This window comes from Marmota flaviventris, chromosome 3, assembly GCF_047511675.1.
Source record: "Marmota flaviventris isolate mMarFla1 chromosome 3, mMarFla1.hap1, whole genome shotgun sequence".
Classification (NCBI taxonomy): domain Eukaryota; kingdom Metazoa; phylum Chordata; class Mammalia; order Rodentia; family Sciuridae; genus Marmota; species Marmota flaviventris.
The window spans coordinates 31,539,168-31,560,471 of NC_092500.1; the positions used below are offsets into that span (position 1 = coordinate 31,539,168).

Here is a 21,304-nt window from a genome sequence, read left to right on the forward strand (position 1 = left end):
GTGATTTCTATACATCAAAGGTGATGTAAACACTAAGGATAATTATCCTCTGACCTAACAAATTCCAAGCTAGTTAAGAGGGTAGATGATATTTTCAAATTGTTGTTATGTCCTACTTTGGTTATAAAATAGTAACAAAAATCCGAAGAAGATAGAACCATGTCTGCTGAAGAAGAGCAATGTATTTGTCCACCTAATTTTTATTTGTGAGTAGACATTGGCAACATCTGGCCAACTTTGACTCAGGTATTATTGGCCAGAATTAAGTCACATGTTCAGTCTTATCAAGAGATTGATGTTACTATAATTGGTTTAAGCCAAGTAGATTATAAGTGATTATAGACTGTCTCTTATAGGCAACAATGTCTTAACACACCTTCTTAAAATGTGAATTTATTAATACATTTTATTTTTTGAATTGACAAGTAAAAATTACATATGTTTATGGCATTCAACATGATGTTTTAAAAATGTATAAATTGTGGAATGGACAAATCAGGCTATTTAATATGTGTTATCTTATACTTTTGTGTCTGTGTGTGATAAGAACATGTAAACTCTGAACACTTTTCTAGTATATATAGTCTTAACTCAGTAACCATGATGTACGTACAATAGATCTCTCTTTTTTTTTTAGTATCAGTTAGTCATTGCTACCTTCACATTCTGACACAGGGTTCTGTTATTGCACAGAGATGTTTTATGTGGGGTTAGGCTTGGGTTCACCAGGAGTTTCTGCTGATTTTTTTTTTTTTTTTCAGTTTGTTTCTTCTTTTTAGTTATACATGACAGTAGAATCCATTTTGATATAATTATACAAGCATGGAATATATTTTTTTTTCTAGTTAGGATCCCTTTTTTTTTTTTTTTGTCAAGAGATGTACAAGGGATTGAACTCAGGGGCACTCAACCACTGAGACACATCCCCAGCCCTATTTTGTATGCTTAGTGCCTCGCTATTGCTAAAGCTGGCTTTGAACTCTTGATCCTCCTGCCTTAGCCTTCCAAGCCACTGGGATTACAGCAGTGTGCCACTGTGCCCAGCTAGGATCCCATTATTATGGATGTACATGCCGGTGGGCTTCACTCTGTTGTTTTCATGTATGTACATCATGAAATGTCAGATGGCTCTGGGTTCAATCCCCAGTACTGATACAATAGCTCTCTTGAACTTCTAACTGAAATTTTGTGTCCTTTTCACACACTCTTTTAAGTCTGATGATTTCTAATTTTTGTATTCTAAATGCTTTTCAGCTTTTGAGTGGGAATGTTAAGACTTGATTTCCAGAATTAGTTTTGAGAATTGATTATTTTCCTGATCCTTTTCTATTTTCAATAAAATATTAATAAGATTCAGTTTATAAGTGAATAATCACTCAACTGGAGTAGTTTTTCTTTTGGTCAGTTTTAGCTAGTGGTACCCTTTAAAGCCAGTTCTATGTCCTTTTGACAAGAACTCATTAGTCTTTGAACCAGGCTTCAAAGTTTAGTTTGTTTTCTGGAACATGATGTTTGAGATTTGCTTACATTCTTATCCAGACTTGGAATAAGGCATTATGTATAAGTGTCTAATAAGTATCCCTTTTGAATGATGAGTCATTTAATTAGATTTAATATTATTTAAATTAATAAAGTTGACAACTTAATAAAATAACTTTGTTATCTTGCTTTTATTTAAAATCAATTCCTGACCAAATCCTCTGTATAAAACTTTTTGTGTGTCAGATTCAGAATATTTCTTGTTTTAAGTAAACATTAAATTTCCATGACCTAAAGTTTTTTGTAGTAACCTTTTTGTAGTAAACTTTGTGTTATTAATGTATTGTGTGTGGGATTTTTTGTTTTTGTTTTTTTATTTTTGGTTCTGTTTTTTTTGTAATTTTTAGTGAAAAGGAGACCTGGAAAACAGAATCTGAAACAATCAAAGAGGAAAAGAAAAAGCTTGAGGATCAAATCCAACAAGATGCTATAAAAGTAAAAGAATATAATGTGAGTAAATTACTTTTAACATCCGCGTACAAGATTGTGTAAGCTAGGATAGGTAAACTCAGCAAGTGATATCTGTCTTTGTGCAGAATTTGCTCAATGCTCTTCAGATGGATTCAGATGAAATGAGAAAAACACTTTCAGAAAATAGCAGAAGAATCACTGTTTTGCAAGTGAATGAAAAGTCACTTATAAGGAGATATACAACTTTAGTAGAAATGGAACGACAACTTAGAAAGGAAAATGGGAAACAAAAGAATGACTTGATGTCAATGGAGGCTGAAGTTTGTGAAAAAATTGGATGTTTGCAGAGATTTAAGGTACTTGTGCTTTTTGTTGTTTTGGTTTTAAATTTATAAAAATTTTCAAATATGCAGAAGATAGCATAGATTGATGAACCACGATTATTTATTAACATTTTTCCATAATTGTTTCATCTGTTTTTTGTGGAAATATTTTTAAATTGTAGATAATTTCTCCTCTAAATGTATTCATGTGCATCTCTAAAATACAAATTTACATTTTTCGTTTGCATAACCACAATTACTTTATCTTACCTAAAAACATTGATAATAATCCCCTTATTTGCTTAATACCAAGAATACATCTACATATTATTAGTAGTGTCAGAATTATGCATTAAGGGAATTTGGATATAGATATCTTTTTAGTGTAGAATTTTTTTTTCTCTTGGAAAAATATTAGATTTATCTTTTTTTTTTTTTTTTCCCTTTTTTGGTATTGAGGATTGAACTGAGGGTCATGTAACCCTGAGTCACATCACTAGCCTCTTTTTTTTTATTTTTTATTTTTATTTAGACATAGGGTCTCCTTACTTGCTTAGACCCTTGATAAGTTGTTGAGGCTGGTTTTGAACTCACAATCCTCCTGCCTCAGCCTCCCAAGCTGCTGGGATTATAGCAGGAGCCACCATGCCCAGCGATTTATCTAATTTTTGTGTGTGTGTGTTATTTTACTTGTTCCTTTATGCCTTTTATTTTGAAAAGTTATTTCCGAGGCCTAGGTTAGTTCCAAGTTAAGCATTTTTGATAAGAGTGATTCATAAGTAATGATCTATATTTTAGGAAGTATCACTTCAAGAGACAAAATGTCTGGTTGTCTCATATTTCATGATTGATTACTATGTCAAAGGGAGGACAACCATGTACCTCTGTTACTAAGTGATTAGTTATCTGGTGATATTTTGGCACCATGAAAATAAAATTCTTCATCAGTACCACTAATGATTTTAACACTCACTGATAATTGTTGCTTGGCTCAAAATTATTTCATTAGAAATTACAAAATCACAATTTTTTATTTATATTATGCTTTTACATTTATTAACAATTATTCTTTTGAAAAATAAAGAGCTTTCCCTTATTAGCCCAGGCCATTCAATTATCTTGAAGTATAATTCCTCCTGCAAAGTCAAGATAAATGCTTCAGTCTTTTCTTTTAATGATGAGTTTTCAGAATACAGAGTTTGTGTGTCATGCTTCTTCCTGGTGTTTTTCCACTCAGTGTCTCTTCTTTAGGTGTTGTCACAGACGCACAGACTTAACTATTCAGTGAATTTTACTCAGTTTAAGTTATCATTTTTTTCAACTTTGGCCAGTGGGAGCCTTTTAAAGCTGGCTCCTATTTTGGACAAGAAATCATTAGTCTTGGAACCCAACTTCAAAGTTTGGTTAGCACAACAAAATGTTCTAGTTTTACCTTCTGTACTTCTTGTCTGGCCTTGGAATAGTCCATTTCTCTATAGAGACCTGTTTCTCTTTAGAGAGAAAAGTATTTAGACACCCAAAACTGATCAGTGGATGTCATTGCTCTCAGAATTTCATTGCTTCTAGTCTTTTTCAATGGACAAGTTAGAAAATATAATAATGTATATTTTTTTTACACCATAAGTTCATAATATTATTGCCAATTCAAATTTAGCATTATGCGGTAAGTAAATAATATGGATTTTTTTCAAACCTTCTTTAGCTTTTGTACTTTGACTATTAACATAAAATAATTATGTTTTATCATATAATACATACATTAATTTGAAAATAAGCAAGAATGACAGCACCATTGTTGCTAACATAGTTTAAAATGTCCTTACAATTCTTATTTTCTTTAAATTTCACTAATGATGTATAGGCAAAATAATATACTTTATAGTTACTTGAAATAATTCCTTTTCTTGTGATTATATACTTTTGATATATAGACATATTTATTTTACATTTGTTTAATTTTAGGGATTATTTTTAATTGATTTGCATATATACAAATTTATATTTTCAAAAAATTTAATTAAAATCTCACTTCTACTACTGTGCCTTTCATACCATTCTGCCTTATCTCCGGGGACAGCAAATTATTCTGTTTCTTTTTTGCAATCATAAACAAGGATAGAAAGGTTATATGCCTGCACCTTGACTTAGTATCTTATTTTTAAGCATGTAGATGTTCAGTGTATATGATGTAAATTTAGAATCATATGAACAAAAAATTCAAAGTAAAATTTAAATGTTACCATCTGTTTTGTAGATAGTAATGGATGATAATATCATTGCTAATGAACCTATTTTTAGTATGATCTTAAAGCTGAATTTTGATGAGATAAGAAATTGTTAAAAATTGAAAGCTGTTTTTGCTTAGACATGGAAAATTTGAGACATCAGAAATGTTATTATTTATATTTTTAGGTGGTTTTTTTTTTGAGTTTTATAGTCTTGGGCTTGAAATAGAAAAATAAATTGGAATCTCCTCTTCAACATAATCATTCAACCTGAATTTTTCTATTCTCTTTTTCTTTCTTTCCCTCCCTCCTTCTCTTCCTTCCTCTTTCCTTTCTTTCTTTCTTTGTACAACAGTTAGAAAGCTGAGAAAAAGGGATATTTTGTGAAAATGGGAAATAGAGCTTCATCTACCCTATCCTCCCCCCCCCCCCCCCCCAGAATGAAACCAAATTCCCAGGACAAGGTAGACTTGTGTGCATATTTTGATGGAGAAGTTATCACAATATCTAAAACACTATTATGAGAATTTTATTTTAGAACAAATTGTAACCATAAGTTTTTATCTTCTTCACTTTGTAAATGTGGTTGTTTGGTATACTGTTTCTTAATAAACTTCCATCTCTTTTAGTTTTCTTTTATATGTAATTTTTACTTATCACAGAGAAACTTACTGGAGTGACTGAAAGTTTAGGCATTTCTTTTTGGTGTTATTAAAGACACTTTAGTGCCTTGGGTTGATGATTTTTCATAGCTTGATAGCAGGTTCATAGAACATTGTGTTAGTCAACTTTCCATTACTCCAACAAATATTTGAGGTAAATCAATTTAAAAAGAAGAGTGCTTTATTTTGGCTCACAATTTTGGAAATTTCAATTCATGACTAGCTTTGTTGCATTGTGCTCATAGCAGCATAGTACATCATTGCAGGAAAATATGGTGACTCAGCAGAAAGAAATATACCAACATAATTCAGTGTATTTTTCTTTACATAGGAAATGGCCATTTTTAAGATTGCAGCTCTCCAAAAAATTATAGATAATAGTGTCTCATTGTCTGAATTAGACCTGGCCAATAAACAATACAATGAACTGACTGCAAAGTACAGGGATATCTTGCAAAAAGATAATATGCTTGTTCAAAGAACAAGTAACTTGGAATACCTAGAGGTAAGTTTGTGTGATCCTCCAACCTTGTGATATTAGCCATTTTTCTTTGGTGAGGTCGTTAGGTTTTAGGTAATTCTGTAAATTTTAGTTTATTAGAGTTTACCTCTCTTTATGTAAACTTAACAGACATATAGTTCATAAATATATATTTATTGTATTTTATTTCTGATTATCAGTATACATACACATATGTAACACATTATTCATGGTTGCAGAATGACTTCTGGTTAACTTCATGCAGGTCATTCTTTTTAACTCATTTGCATAATTTAGCAGAATCAAACTTATTTCACCCAGGCACTTAAAGAAAAAAAGAGTATGGAACAGGTAGCATATTGTAATTAAAGGAGGAAGTGTCATTCAGAACTCTTCTCTTTCCCTTATCTATGTTCCCAGAACATATTGTTCTCCCATGGTCCCTGGATTCTGTTTCTTGGAATGGATTTTGTTCACTCTGATGTCTTTTCCTGGACCATGAATGAGCTCTGCAAATTTCCATCTTTTCTTTTTTTTTAAATACTTATTTTTTATTTGTAGTTGGACACAATACCTTTATTTTATTTATTTATTTTTATATGGTTCTGAGGATCGAACCCAGGGCTTCACATGTGCTAGGCAAGCACTCTACCACTGAACCACAACCCCAACCCCTCCATCTTTTTTATTATATAGAAAAGATTAGAGTGGATATTATATAAGTTTAATTTAAACCATCCATGAATATACCCAGACCATAGCCACTTGACCTTCTTTTATGCTTTTATGGTCTGATTTGTTCATCTTCCTCATTAGAAATAAGGACACTTACATTTTTGGTTTGTTCTCTTTTAAGATCCTCTCACAATAGAGGACTAAATATAACTCTGTTGGCTCATAAGCTTTTACTTGCTTAGGGGTACACATTCAATAAATGAAACATTCTGAATACCTTTCAGTGACTCTTACAAAGTTATCTGAGTCGTTATACATTAATACTATTTAGAAGTAATCAAGATCCATTTACTTATTACTGCTTTTTCCAAGAATTATATTTATGGAAAAATTCTGAGTATTTAGGTATGTTCATAACTGATTTTCTTTTTCCCATTCTCTGTGCCCTTTGTTCTAGGAAGAAATCCCCTGTAGATAACATTAATGAGTAATTTTAAAACTATTTCATCTATTTTCCCAAAGAATATTTTTCATCTTTCCTGAAAATTAAAAAAAATTGATATACTTTGTAATTTAAATCTTTGCTTTTATCAAATATGCATTTATATGTTACTTCAACAAAATTTATTATATGCCAAGGTCCAAGTTGTTATTGCAGTGTAACAAAACCATTATGAGCACTTTTTTGCATAAATAATGATTTTTTTTCTGCTCATAGGTTTTGTGGTCTAGAATTCAGAGAGGGTACAGTGAAACCTTTGAGTATTCCAGATTGACCAAAATGAACATACAGTTTTAGTGGTAGAAGCTAATACTTAAAAGTTTAGAGTGACATATTAGATATATAAAATTTTGATGTTATTTTAAAATAATATTTTATGTTATATATATGTGTGTGTGTGTATATATGTGTATTGCATATGGGGGGAATTCCAGTATTTAAAAAACTAGAGTGTAAGTTTTAGGAGCTATTGCATAAAGTTAAGAAAGTGTTAGTTTTGTGATATATTGGTCTGAATTATAGTATAGCTTTATCCATGATGTGTATTTTATTCAGTGTGAAAATGTATCCTTAAAAGAGCAAATGGAGTCTATAAATAAAGAACTGGAGATTACCAAGGAAAAACTTCACACTGTTGAACAAGCCTGGGAACAAGAGACTAAATTAGGTAAGTCTTATGACTGGTAATAGAAAATGATTAGGAATGTTTATCATTTATCATTAGGGATGCTTCTCATTTAAAATTCCACTTCTGTTCCAAAAAAGGAGAAAATATTCTGTTTAAAAATATGAGCTCTGCCCAGAAGTTTAACTTAGTAAGTAGTTGATGAATAATATCTTGTACAAATTCCCACCAAATTTGATTTTCAGTTTATAAATTATATTTGTTCCTAGTAAGAAATTTATGAGTATACATTAGCTATTTTGAACATCATTTAACAATCAAAAGTAGTGATAATTTTGAAAAATCCTGTATTTTAATAGTAATATGGAGTACTCCCTAAGTGTGGTTATATTAATTACTTATTTGCTTTTATTAAATTCATCATAAAATATTTGCTATTATTAAGTTTACCATAAAACATCAAAGAAAATCTGAAAAGAATTTTTACTGTTTATAGTTGCACTGCTGTATTATCACATTTTTACTTATATGTTCATATATTTCTATACTTCAAATTACAATATGTATTTGTGTTATATGCTATGTTCATTTAGTAAATATAAAAAATATTACTGTTTTACTCATCATACACATAAATGTAAATGTTCGTGCAATATCCCAGTTTGAATGATTATCATTAAATCATTCATTTGGTATTGTTTATAGTGCTACAATGAACATCTTCATATGTTTCTAACAGATATTACTATTTCAAAAGTTATTGAAATCTTGGTGGCTCCTACTAGGTTTTCCATATTAGGTTTTATAGTTGTCAAAATTTATATAGCATTTTAATAATTTTCTCTCATAGCATTGGATTTTATAATTTTCAAATAAATTTGCTGCTCTGAATAAGGTATTTTTAACTTGTTTCTGAGAATTTATAGTTCTAATGCTCTTCAGGGCTTCTATTACTGAGACAATTGGATTAGAGAGAGCAAACATTAGGAAATTTTTAAAAAATTACTTTTATGAATATAATTTTTAATTTACAAAGAGATTAAGTATGAATTAACTTTAATGTAGCTCCTACATACATGAAAGAAGATGCCAGTTGAAAACTTAAGTTTTACTTAAGTTTCAGTAGGTTTTTAAAATTTTATTCTCTTGGGCTGGGGATGTAGCTCAAGTGGTAATGCACTCGCCTGGCATGCACTGGGCGCTGGGTTCGATCCTCACCACCACATAAAATAAAAAATAAAGATGTTGTGTCCACCAAAAACTAAAAAATAAATATTAAAAATTCTCTCTCTCTCTCTCTCTCTCTCTCTCTCTCTCTCTCTCTCTCTCTTTTAAAAAAAAAATATATCACCAAGATTTTAAGAGTGTCTTCTTACTTCCTATTCCCTTTTAGCTTTAAGTGTCACTTCATTTATCTTTTTTCTTCATTGAGGAGTTTTTACTATTGGTCTATTGTGTTCTTTCCTCTGTACCAAAATTTGTTTCAGCCCCTCCTCCAAGCTTCTTTTCATTTTTGGACTTTAGCACAATATAGGACATCTTACCTTCTTTTTCTTCTTTTGTATTGGCGACTGAACCCAGTGGCACTTAACCACAGGGTCTTGCTAAGTTGCTGAATTTGGAATCCTCCTTCTTCAGCCTCCCAAATTGCTGTGATTACAAGTGTATGCCACCATGCCTGGCTTCTTATGTCTTTGTATATTTACATTTAGTGAAGTTTTTTTTTGTTTTTTTTTTTTTTTTTCCATTCTGATGCTTAGGTTGCTTGAAGGGGTCTCAGTTCCATACTGAACTGATTTACTAATGTGAAGCTTCTTCTGGTAGTCTGTTATTGTTAGTTACTTGATCACAGCTTGTAGCAGCTATTTTAAAATCATTTATTTTAAAGATAGATACAGGACCTAATGAAATAATTTTCAAAACTAAGACTTGCCAATTTTATTTTGTTGTTCAAAAATGCATATTACTTTGAGAAAATGCAGTTATAAGATTTGAAATTTTGAAGTTGAACAAATAGGGGGAGGCATTATTGTTATAAAGCTTATTTAGTGGTGATACATGCCTGTAATCCCAGCGGCTAGGGAGGCTAAGGCAGGAGAATCGCAATTCAAAGCCAGCCTCAGCAGTTTAGCAAGGCACTAAGCAACTTATGACACACTGTCTTAAAATAAGAGACTAAAAAGGCCCATGGATGTGGCTCAGTGTTAAGTGCCTCTGAGTTTAAGCCCTGATATTAAAAAAAAAAAAAAAAAAAAAAAAAAAATTTAGTCATGCTTAATTCTAATTGACTTTCTAAAAAACAAAATATTCTACCATATTTTTTTTTTCAGGAATATATCTGTTATGTAAAGCAAAAGTGTAGGTTTTCTTCCTTGACCAAAAGAATGACCAAGTAACTAATAACACTCCTACATGATATCTTCTCATAGAAAATTGAGGCTTTTAATTTCTTTTCATTTAATCAGAGACTTTGTTGTCCAGACAAGCCATATATCTACATGTAACAACTAATAACAGAATGTAAAATATTTGGTAAAATCTCAGTCATAGAGCTTCAGATTTTACTTTCCAGTTTTTCTTTAATGCCTTAAAAAAATCAAGTCATTATACTTGTGTTCCAAAGAAGCGTTGCTTTATTGCATTGCTTCTCATGCAGTTTATCTCCTTTCTGTAAAGTATATGAATTTTCCATATTTTGATTTTAATATATGTAACACTTCTGTGCTAAAACTTTACAATGTTACATCAGCACTCCCTTTTTTTTTAATTATTGTTTGATGAAGAACATACGTTTCAGAGAGATGAATTGGGTAGGCATCAGATATGGAGGAAGTAGTAGAGCTAAGAATAAGATCCAGGTCTGTCATAATTTAAAAGCTCATGAGCTTTCCATGGAACTATAATATTTCCTTATGTACAGCATTTAAAATATCTGAGATATGATTTGAATATAAACCATATGAGATTGACTTGAGTATTATTGCTTATAGGGAATGAATCTAACATGGATAAGGCAAAGAAGTCAATAACCAACAGTGACATTGTTTCTATTTCAAAAAAAATCACTATGTTGGAAATGAAGGAATTAAATGAAAGGCAGCGGGCTGAACATTGTCAAAAAATGTATGAACACATAAGGACTTCATTAAAGCAAATGGAAGAACGAAATTTTGAATTGGAAACCAAATTTGCTGAGGTTTGATATTAAAATTTTTATCATGCAATTAGAGAGTAAAGAGTTAGTAGACATTATATTATTGTAAAGAGGTCTGTATCTATGAAGTAGCATGTGAATATGGAGCTTGTGTTTCATGTAATGAGTAAATAAAAAAATTATTTAAAAATCTGAATTATTTAAAAGAAACATATTTGAGTAAGTTCTTGTTTCTTACCAATGTTATATTGTAGTTTTAATATATAAAGAGATGTTATTACCTAGTAATGAAGTTGCCTTCTATTACCATCCCTTCATCTAACACATATTCGTTACCTATTACACGTTAGACCCTGTTTGGGAGCTGAGCCTATAACAAGAAGAAAATAGACAGCAATCTTTGCTTTCAGAGACTTTACAAATTGAAGGTTTTAGATTTTTTTATGTAGTCAGAATCATTAAACTGCCTGGCAGTAAATGGTTCACATATATTCTGCAATTTATGATTAAACAACTGTCTTACAGTGATTGCTTACATTGAGACTTAACATATTTTCCAAAGCATATATATAATCTTTATTCTGAGTCTCTAATTCTATACTAATAATATTTTATTAAAAAATTTGGATTTATGTATAGAGATGTAATGGAGATAAAATATGAATACACTGAATTCTCAACATCAGAAGTTCAGATATTATAAAATATTTAATTGCCTAATATAAATGTCTTTGGTGCATTAGAATACAACCATTGTTTGATTACTTCTGAATCTTTCCTCTTTTTCCTATCCTCAGTCTCTTCTTAAAACTTTCTACCTGTGTCTGAATTAAGACAAAGTAAATAGGACTGCACTACTCTGAAAACTAAATTATAAGAAAAATCTCAACCAAAACTGATGTATCTCGGCTGGAGATACAGCTCAGTAAAGTGTGCTTAGCATGCATAAAGCTCTGGGTTTGGTTCCATCCAGGCACCAAACAAACAACTTATTTATCTGAATTTTTTTTGTTACTTTTTTCTAGCTTACCAAAATCAACTTGGATGCACAGAAGGTGGAACACATGCTAAGAGATGAGTTAGCTAATAGTGTGAGCAAGGCAGTAAGTGATGCTGATAGGCAACGGATTCTAGAATTAGAAAAGAAAGAAATGGAGCTAAAAGTTGAAGTGTCAAAGTAAGTGCTTTGCAAACAAGTTAATCATTTGATTAGATATGTTTTCTCTAATTTGTCTTTCAGAAAATATATTACAGGCACATGGAGAAAATATTCTCAATGGAAATTGATACTGGTTTCTTTTTATATGAAAAGGAAGAATAGTGACTGGGTTTATAGCCCAGTGGTGGAGTGCTTTTGTATTGTGCACAGGGCCCTGGGTTTAAGCCCCAGAACTGCAACAGAAAAGGAAGACTAACATTAACAAGGAGACAGGGGATTTAAATCAGGGATGCTTTACCACTGAGCTACATTCCTGATCCATTTATTTATTTATTAAGCCCACTCTTGCTAAGTTGCTGAGGCTGGCATTGAACTTTTGATCCTCCTTCCTCAGCCTGTCAAGCCTCTGAGATTATAGGTGTGTACCACTAATTAACAAGGTTAATTTTTAAAGAGGTTAAATAATGACACTGAAGAGGAAATGCCTTGTCAAAATTTGCATTTTTCAGAGATAGGAAAGAATATTGTTGCAGAAAGCACTGAAGTTGTAATCAAGATCCTGTGAGCTCTGCTCCTTCCTCATACTGATTTTTTTCTTAGTGAAAAGAAGAATGGTCATTTGATGCATTTCAACTTATGCTTTTTTACTTTAATAAGGAAGTATAAGTACCTCTTCTGTCTGTTGAAGATAGAAGATTTGTTTCATAAGGTTGTTTCATAAGGTTGCTTTAAAAATACAATGAAAAGTTCGGATTTTGATTTAATTTACAATGGGCATCTGCTGTATACTAGGCATTCTGCAAGGTATTACGCTAACTCATACAATCACAAGTTTTCATTTCACACTAGGAAATAGCCCCAAGCTAATTTAGAAAACAAAATTTAAGAGTAATGTTTGTGTGCCAGGTAGAGATGCTTTGTACTCACTTTCCTTTGTAATTAAGTACTACTTCCAATGAAAAGTATAGGGAGTGTTGAGTCAACCTATCAGGCATGAATAATTATTAAGGTAATATTTTTATAGCTTGTTTATAAAGTTATAGCCATTATTTTTGAAGCATTGATAGTCCTCTTGGGAATATCAGTCATTGCCAGCCCTTTTCTTTATAAAGGACTCTTTTTTTTCTTCTTTTTTTCTTTTTAATTCTTCTCTCCTTAAGGACCTTACTTTTAAAAATAATTACTTTGTGATTTTTCATTTTATCATATTGTATTAATCCAAACTTCGACACTGGCTGTAAGAGCTTCTGATAAGTTTGAGGGAACTTGGCTTGTCACAATGAACTGAAATTATTCTAGCACAAAACAAAATTTTACATTTTGTCTTGCCCATGTTATCTAACTTCAAAAGTTATAAGGGAAGTAGCAGGGCTTAACTTTTTGTAATTGTAATAAATGTATATTTTGTTTCCTTTAACTTTTCCAATAACTTACAAGTTAAAGCAAATCAAAATACACATTAATCTACACTGGGAACTTAGGATATTAAAATTTCTATATTCTTAACTGTGTAATGATATTAGATCAACCAATTTACTACCTTACTCTAATGCATTTTCCAAATTATAATAATTAGTATCTTACAAAAAAGTGTGCAATCAGGGTTCTTTTGGTGTATACATTTGGAAAATGCTAAATATTAGGTATAACTTCTGATAATTATATTAGAACTTCTTATAACATGTAATGTGAGACAATATTACATATTATGAATCTTCAAAGAAAAGGGATGTTGGGAACAGTTTTTTTTTTTTTTCCTGTAGCATACGTTAACATCTCATAAAATTAGTTTTTATTAAACAATTCAGAAGATCCCTGAAGCCTTTGTATTTTATATAGAGAAAAGATGATGAAAGTTAATATCATTTTCAGAATGGAGTCTAGAAATTTGAAATTTTATTGTTATAAAGAAAATGTACTTGATTGTTACTGAAATACCTTTTCACTTTTTAGACTGAGAGAAATTTCTGATATTGCTAAAAGACAAGTTGAAATCTTAAATGCTCAACAACAGTCCAGGGAAAAAGAAGTAGAATCACTCAGAACGCAGCTGGTAGAGTATCAGGTATGTGCACTACTGCCTCTTCTGTGCACAATCTACTTTTTTCCTAAATTACTGTTAGATATTAGTAAAGTTTCAATCAGAAAATATGCCCACCAAAGACTCTTTTTCTTGTTTGGTGGAACTTGAAAAGAGAAATACTTTAATTTGAAATACCATTTATAATTCAGAAAAGCATTTAAATCCTACAAATGCATCATACTGGCTGCCTATCAAAGACAATGAGTAGTAGTTAAGACTTCTTTAAAAGCAATGCATTCTCTTGTATTTTTATGTAGCTTTTCACATTTTCTCACAAATATTTTTTGAGGATTAAAACACATAACGTTAATGGGCCAAAGACCTGAACAGACACTTCTCAGAGGAGGACATACAATCAATCAACAAGTACATGAAAAAATGCTCACCATCTCTAGCAGTCAGAGAAATGCAAATCAAAACCACCCTAAGACACCATCTCACTCCAATAAGATTGGCAGCCATTATGAAGTCAAACAACAACAAGTGCTGGCGAGGATGTGGGGAAAAGGGTACACTTGTACATTGCTGGTGGGACTGCAAATTGGTGCAGCCAATTTGGAAAGCAGTATGGAGATTTCTTGGAAAGCTGGGAATGGAACCACCATTTGACCCAGCTATTCCCCTTCTTGGTCTATTCCCTAAAGACCTAAAAAGAGCATGCTACAGGGACACTGCTACATCGATGTTCATAGCAGCACAGTTCACAATAGCAAGACTGTGGAACCAACCTAGATGCCCTTCAATAGACGAATGGATAAAAAAAAAAAAAAATGTGGCATTTATACACAATGGAGTATTACTCTGCATTAAAAAATGACAAAATCATAGAATTTGCAGGGAAATGGATGGCATTAGAGCAGATTATGCTAAGTGAAGCTAGCCAATCCCTAAAAAACAAATGCCAAATGTCTTCTTTGATATAAGGAGAGTAACTAAGAACAGAATAGGGACGAAGAGCATGAGAAGAAGATTAACATTAAACAGGGATGAGAGGTGGAAGGGAAAGAGAGAGAGAAGGGAAATTGCATGGAAATGGAAGGAGACCCTCAGGGTTATACAAAATTACATACAAGAGGAAGTGAGGGGAAAGGGAAATATAATACAAGGGGGAGAAATGAATGACAGTAGAGGGGGTAGAGAGAGAAGTGGGGAGGGGAGGGGAGGGGAGGGGGGATAGTAGAGGATAGGAAAGGCAGCAGAATACAACAGACACTAGTATGGCAATATGTAAATCAATGGATGTGTAACTGATGTGATTCTGCAATCTGTATACGGGGTAAAAATGGGAGTTCATAACCCATTTGAATCAAAGTGTGAAATATGATATCAAGAACTGTGTAATGTTTTGAACAACCAACAATAAAAATTAAAAAAAAAAAAAAAACACATAACGTTGTCTACATTAGTGTCTACCAGTGTTTGTGATTTACATGTGGAAGTTAAAATAAATAGTAATATTCAGAAATTATTTAGTCAGATTTGGATTTTAAGTTTATTTGATTCCAAGTTTCCTTTTACAATTCTTTGATAACTATTTGTATTAAAGCAAAGTTAGGTTTTTGTAGGATGCCACACTGTTTTAAAATTTTAATCCATGATAAATTTCACTGGAAATTTTGAAACTTACTCTAAGGTGTATTATTATTATTTTTTAATATTAGGCTCAATCTGATGAAAAGGCACTAATTGCTAAGTTACACCAACATCTTGTCTCTCTTCAAATTAGTGAAGCCACTGCTCTTGGTAAGTTGGAGTCAGTTACATCTAAACTACAGAAGATGGAAACCTATAATTTACGCTTAGAACAGAAACTGGATGAAAAAGAACAGACTCTCTATTATGCTCGTTTGGAGGGGAGAAACAGAGCAAAACATTTGCGCCAAACAATTCAGTCTCTACGCAGGCAATTTAGTGGAGCTTTACCCTTGGCGCAACAGGAAAAGTTCTCTAAAACAATGATCCAGCTTCAAAATGACAAACTGAAGATAATGGAAGAAATGAAAAATTCTCAGCAAGAACATAGAAATATGGAGAATAAAGCATTGGAGATGGAATTAAAGTTACGGGGCCTAGAAGAGTTAATAAGCACTTTAAAAGATGCCAGGGGAGCCCAAAAGGTAAACATTTACTTTTAAGTTTAGTATTAAAAATTTTAAGTTTTTAATATGTGCTTGTATGAAGTGCTTAATTTGCAATAAAAACTTTAATTACAATTCATTTTGATGTTATAAATTAGGAATTTTTACTCTTTATTATTTGTAAAGATGAGATTCTTCTAAGCACAAGCATTTAATAAAAATACTTAGGTCGTAAAATAGGAAAGAATTTTAAACACCAGAAAGTTCATATATATCAATTAATACTAATTATTATTAAATGTTTATCAGTTGATTTCTACTCTTCATAAGTATTATCTATTCAAAATTATTTGTAAATATTAGGCACACATTTATTGTTTAATGACTTAACCCTCAACTTAGAAGGAATTAAATGAAAAATAGTTATTTTGCAACTGACCCCTATTCTCTAGGCTGGAAATATTTAGGATTTCCATTTTTGAAATTAGTTTCAATGTTTCAATGACATGTTTACAATAAATATTCAGTAAACAAATAATAGAGAATGTAAAAATGAAAGTGAATGTTAGTGATATCCATTCCCACATAATCTGAAGAATGTTTTATTGTAATATTCCACATATTCTTTGAAAAGTCTATGGAAATCCTAAATAAACTTTTCCATGTAACTACACCAAGGATAACTTTATATATTATTTTATTATAGAATGTTAATTAATTTTAATTAAAATTGTGATCAACAGGGAAATATTTATTTCATAGCATTTATATTTATATATATATATATATATATATATATATATAATTTGGAAATCTTAGGTAATCAATTGGCATATGAAAATAGAAGAACATCGTCTTCAAGAGCTTAAACTAAATCGAGAATTAGTCAAAGATAAAGAAGAAATAAAATACTTGAATAATATAATATCTGAATATGAGCATACAATCAGCAGTCTGGAGGAAGAAATTGTTCAGCAGAACAAGGTTTCATTTTATGCATTCATTTTGTTTTGTTTGCTAATATTTTAAACATAAGAATATTGCATAAGTGGCTGTTGTTTTCCTAATTGAGTATAACTCCCATTATTAATAGGTTAAAAAGTAATCTGTTTCTCATTTTTTGTTACTCTAAAATCTATATTTATTTATTTGCTTTTAACCATATGCTTAAAAAGAGCAATATATAAATGGACTTATTTGTTTAAATTACTTTTTATTTTCATATTGATTATATGATGTCCATAGTTTCTGCTTGCTCTCACTAATGGATAGAAGGTAGCTTACTCTAGAATTAATTATTCAATTTGGAGGCTGAAAGAACTCATCAAGCACATATGTATCTTAGAGGTTTTGTTGTTCCCTCTGTTTAAATTTTCTTGCCCTAGGTAACTTGTATTTTCACTGTCTTAAGATCTTACCTAAAATATCTTAACCTACTAGTCAACCTTCATCAGCCACCTAATATATAATGGTAAATTCTACCATCAAGATCCATAGTGTTTGTCATTCTCTGATGTATTGCATACTTGCTTGTAATTAGCTGTTTCCCTCTCATTAGAATATAAGTTTCATCCTATATTTGTACTGCCTACAATAAGTGCTTGGCACAGGGTATATGCCATTAGATATGTTTTAGATGCATGGATGAATGAATGGATAGATAATAGATTGAAGTTCTAACATCACACCTGCCTATCTCTATGGGATTAGGCAATTTACTTCACCTCCTGAGTTTGTATAGTGACCTCAAAGTGTTATAAGGATTAAGTAAGAAAATGTATGTAAAATGTTTTTATATGCCTGGTGTCTCTGTGTACATGTCTGATACATATTGTTCTTGTTAAGTTTCATGAAGAAAGACAGATGGCCTGGGATCAAAGAGAAGTTGAGCTGGAACGTCAACTAGATATTTTTGAACGTCAGCAAAATGAAATCCTAAATGCAGCACAAAAGGTATGAATGAGAGTAATCCTTTTTGCTACTAATAAGCATGGCCTAGAGCATTAACCTACAGAAATATTTTCTAAATCAGTTGTAATTTTAATTGATGTTATCTTTTTATACATAAAATATGAGGTTTAATCTACATTTTGTTATACATTTGTGAAAATTAATATTATTTAGTATCAATGTTTTAACTGCTGGTTTTAAAACATATTGTTTCTTAATAGTTTGAAGAAGCTACAGGATCAATGCCAGACCCTAGTTTGCCTATTCCAAATCAACTTGAGATTGCTCTAAGAAAACTTAAGGAGAATATTCGAATAATCCTAGAAACACAGGCAACTTGCAAATCACTGGAAGAGGTAATTAGAAGATTTTACATTTTGATTAGTGTGTTATGTGGAATTTTCTAAATAACATTAATGATGATGATTCAAAAAATAACAAATCTATTGCTAATTGCATTTTTTTTTCTATTCTCATATAATGTTTTTAATTGCCAGTACACCTAATTTGAATTAAATCTTCATTTAATTGCTTTTGGGCATTGTCTCTTTTGGGCACATTGATCAGTAAAAATGAGCATCAAAGGAAGTAAAAAGAATACTTCATTGTATTTTTATGAGCAGTATATTACCTTCCCTTGTATGAACTTTTCATCCCTGTTTATGTTTACGTTTTATTTTGTAGTGTTTACTATGTATCCTATGAATCAATTTTTAGTTCATTCATTTTAAGGAGGAGTTAAGAGTGAATGTAAACTAGAAATTATTTAGTTAGGTATTGAATTTTGATTAAGAGGTGATATAATCAGTTTTGTTAATTATTTAGAAAATAATATAACCTGAGTATTATTTCCATTTTTATTTATACCTAAACATGCTAATTGTAAATATATTTTAAAAGTGTTTTCATATGAAATTCTATACTTTTACTCAATTTAGGAAACTTAGGTTTTCTTTAGTAATTGTAAGATTTGTCATTTATGTGAACTGCCACTGAATTACAACAGAATATCTGCCTTAATTCTACTAAAGAACAACTCCACAACCCTATTCCCTATACTGGAGATTGAACCCAGGGCCTCACACATGCTAGCCAAGTGCCATACCATTGACCTACTTCCGCAGCCCTTTTTATTTTTGAGACAGAGTCTTGCTAATTTTCCCAGTCTGAGTTGGTACTTAAAAATCCTCCTGTTGTGGCCTCCTGAGTAGCTGGGATGATAGGTGTGTGCTACCACTCCTGCCCTCTGCATTGTTTAAATAAATTGTAGATTGTTGACTTGGGCTGCTAAAATCCAGTCTTATACTCAGCTGACTTTTACAGATAAGTCTTTTAATGCTCCAGTAGTCATGGTAAATAACAAATAAAAAGAATGATTTCTTACATTTTTCTTTGCAAATATAACACCACCATTCATTTCTAGATCTAAGGTGAAGAATCTAAATAAAATGCCCTATTTAAATTTTATTTTCATCATAATGATGAAGTTTTTAAATTTATTTTTTATTTTATTTTGTTCATTTATTTATATATGACAGCAGAATGCATTCCAATTCTTATTACACATATAGAGCACAATTTTTCATATCTCTGGTTATATACAAAGTATATTCACACCAATTTGTGTTTTTATACATGTACTTTGGATAATAATGATCACCACTTTCCACCATCATTTATAAACCCCATGGGAGGAATAGACGAGCTCTAGATATTTTTTATTTTTTCTATTTGTTTTTATTTAGATGTGTAGAGTGTATTTTGACATTATACATACATGGAATATAATGCTAATGTTTTTAGCACGTGATAATTTATAAGTAAATTAAAATATGTGTGCAAATAACTCTTATCACATAAAAATGTAGCAATATAATCAATACTTTCAGCTATTATAAATATGTGAAAAATAAAGTGAAACTACTCAAATGAAGTATTTAAAAATACACTTTAATAATTCATTTTGATTTAACTGCAGAAGCTAAAAGAAAAAGAATCTGCTTTACAATTAGCAGAGCAAAATATTCTGTCAAGAGACAAAGTAATCAATGAATTGAGGCTCCGACTGCCTGCCACTGCAGAACGAGAAAAACTTTTGTCTGAGTTAGGCAAAAAAGACATGGAACCAAAATGGCATTATACGATGAAAATTGCACATCAAACCATTGCAAACATGCAAGCAAGGTTAAATCAAAAGGAAGAAGTATTAAAGAAATATCAACATCTTCTAGAAAAAGCCAGAGAGGTATTTTGTCATATTTTATCCTGTTATTTTACTTCACATTGTGTTTTTCAGTTAAATGTGAAATTTATTTTGTCATAAAGTGATAGTTTATTTCTTTCAAATTTAGGAAATGTTGCTTTCACATCATTGCATTATACAGCTGTCAGTAAAACTGGAAGTTTGTGTATCTTTTTCTTTGTGAACTAACTAAACCAAAAATGGCTATCATGGTTAATGCATATGAGTCTGAGAAATACCAATTGAGCTTATAAGTAAAGATTGAGGCAGTAAGTTAAAAAGAAATCTGTCACACTGGTAATCAATAAAATCAGGTTTACTAGAACTGTATGGGGAAAATCTAATATTTAAAAAAACGTAGAAACAATTGAAAAAATGATAGACATGTTATTTTAATGTTAAACATAAATTATGACTGAAAGCTAGGGTTGTCTTCATAAACATATGTTAGGGGAATTGTATACTGATCTAGATAAATATATGCAGATGTTATTCATTCTCTATCTGAAAGGGATTTTAGAGGATTGAGGAAAATACAATGTTTTAAACATTTTAAGACCTTTGGAATGTGAATTTATTTGAATCATGATTTGAAATATAGTTTTGATTTTTTTGTATACTAGGAGCAAAGAGAAATTGTTAAGAAGCATGAGGAAGACCTTCATATTCTTCATCATAAATTAGAACTACAAGCTGATAGTTCACTAAGTAAATTCAAGCAAACAGCATGGGTAAGATTCTAAGAACTTTGTTCTATTTGTTTTTGATTTTTGAGATCTTATAATTTAAAATTTGCCACTCTTCAGTTTATCAGAGTAGAAGTCATCTCACTTTTTTGTTTCTAAAATAATCTTTTGGAAATATGGCTCTGGTAATTCCTTTCTTTAGACCCAGATCCTTTAGTAACTTACCACTACACACAAAATCATGTTTATACTCAGCCATGCATTCAGAGCCTCCTATGAGATCTGACTTAAGTCTTTTCTTTTCAAATTCTACTCATTCTGTTTATATCTAAGTGCTTTGCACCTTTTGAATTCAGCTAATTCTTACCTGTTTTAATCATTCCATTGTGTATGTGTAAAATGACCTTTCTTCTTAACTCATTTGTCCCATTATCCCAGATGTGGAACACCTATAAAAACTTAAATTGAACATTAAATATATCACTGTGATAACTTTGAAATAATTATGT

At 30.9% G+C, this 21,304-nt stretch overlaps 1 protein-coding gene across 4 annotated transcripts in view; it reads left to right on the forward strand.

The window, feature by feature from the left end:
* The window catches only part of Cep290 (centrosomal protein 290), an 84,907-nt gene that overhangs the window by 31,858 nt on the left and 31,745 nt on the right, over positions 1-21,304 (forward strand). For all 4 annotated transcript variants that reach the window (XM_071609657.1, XM_071609659.1, XM_071609658.1 and 1 more), the window contains exons 23-35: positions 1,887-1,989; positions 2,076-2,306; positions 5,492-5,665; positions 7,374-7,485; positions 10,434-10,639; positions 11,623-11,774; positions 13,710-13,821; positions 15,501-15,956; positions 16,737-16,901; positions 17,763-17,870; positions 18,089-18,223; positions 19,846-20,112; positions 20,733-20,840. In XM_071609657.1, coding sequence (XP_071465758.1) covers positions 1,887-1,989; positions 2,076-2,306; positions 5,492-5,665; positions 7,374-7,485; positions 10,434-10,639; positions 11,623-11,774; positions 13,710-13,821; positions 15,501-15,956; positions 16,737-16,901; positions 17,763-17,870; positions 18,089-18,223; positions 19,846-20,112; positions 20,733-20,840 — 2,329 coding nt within the window. The remainder of the gene's footprint in view (positions 1-1,886; positions 1,990-2,075; positions 2,307-5,491; positions 5,666-7,373; positions 7,486-10,433; positions 10,640-11,622; positions 11,775-13,709; positions 13,822-15,500; positions 15,957-16,736; positions 16,902-17,762; positions 17,871-18,088; positions 18,224-19,845; positions 20,113-20,732; positions 20,841-21,304) is intronic.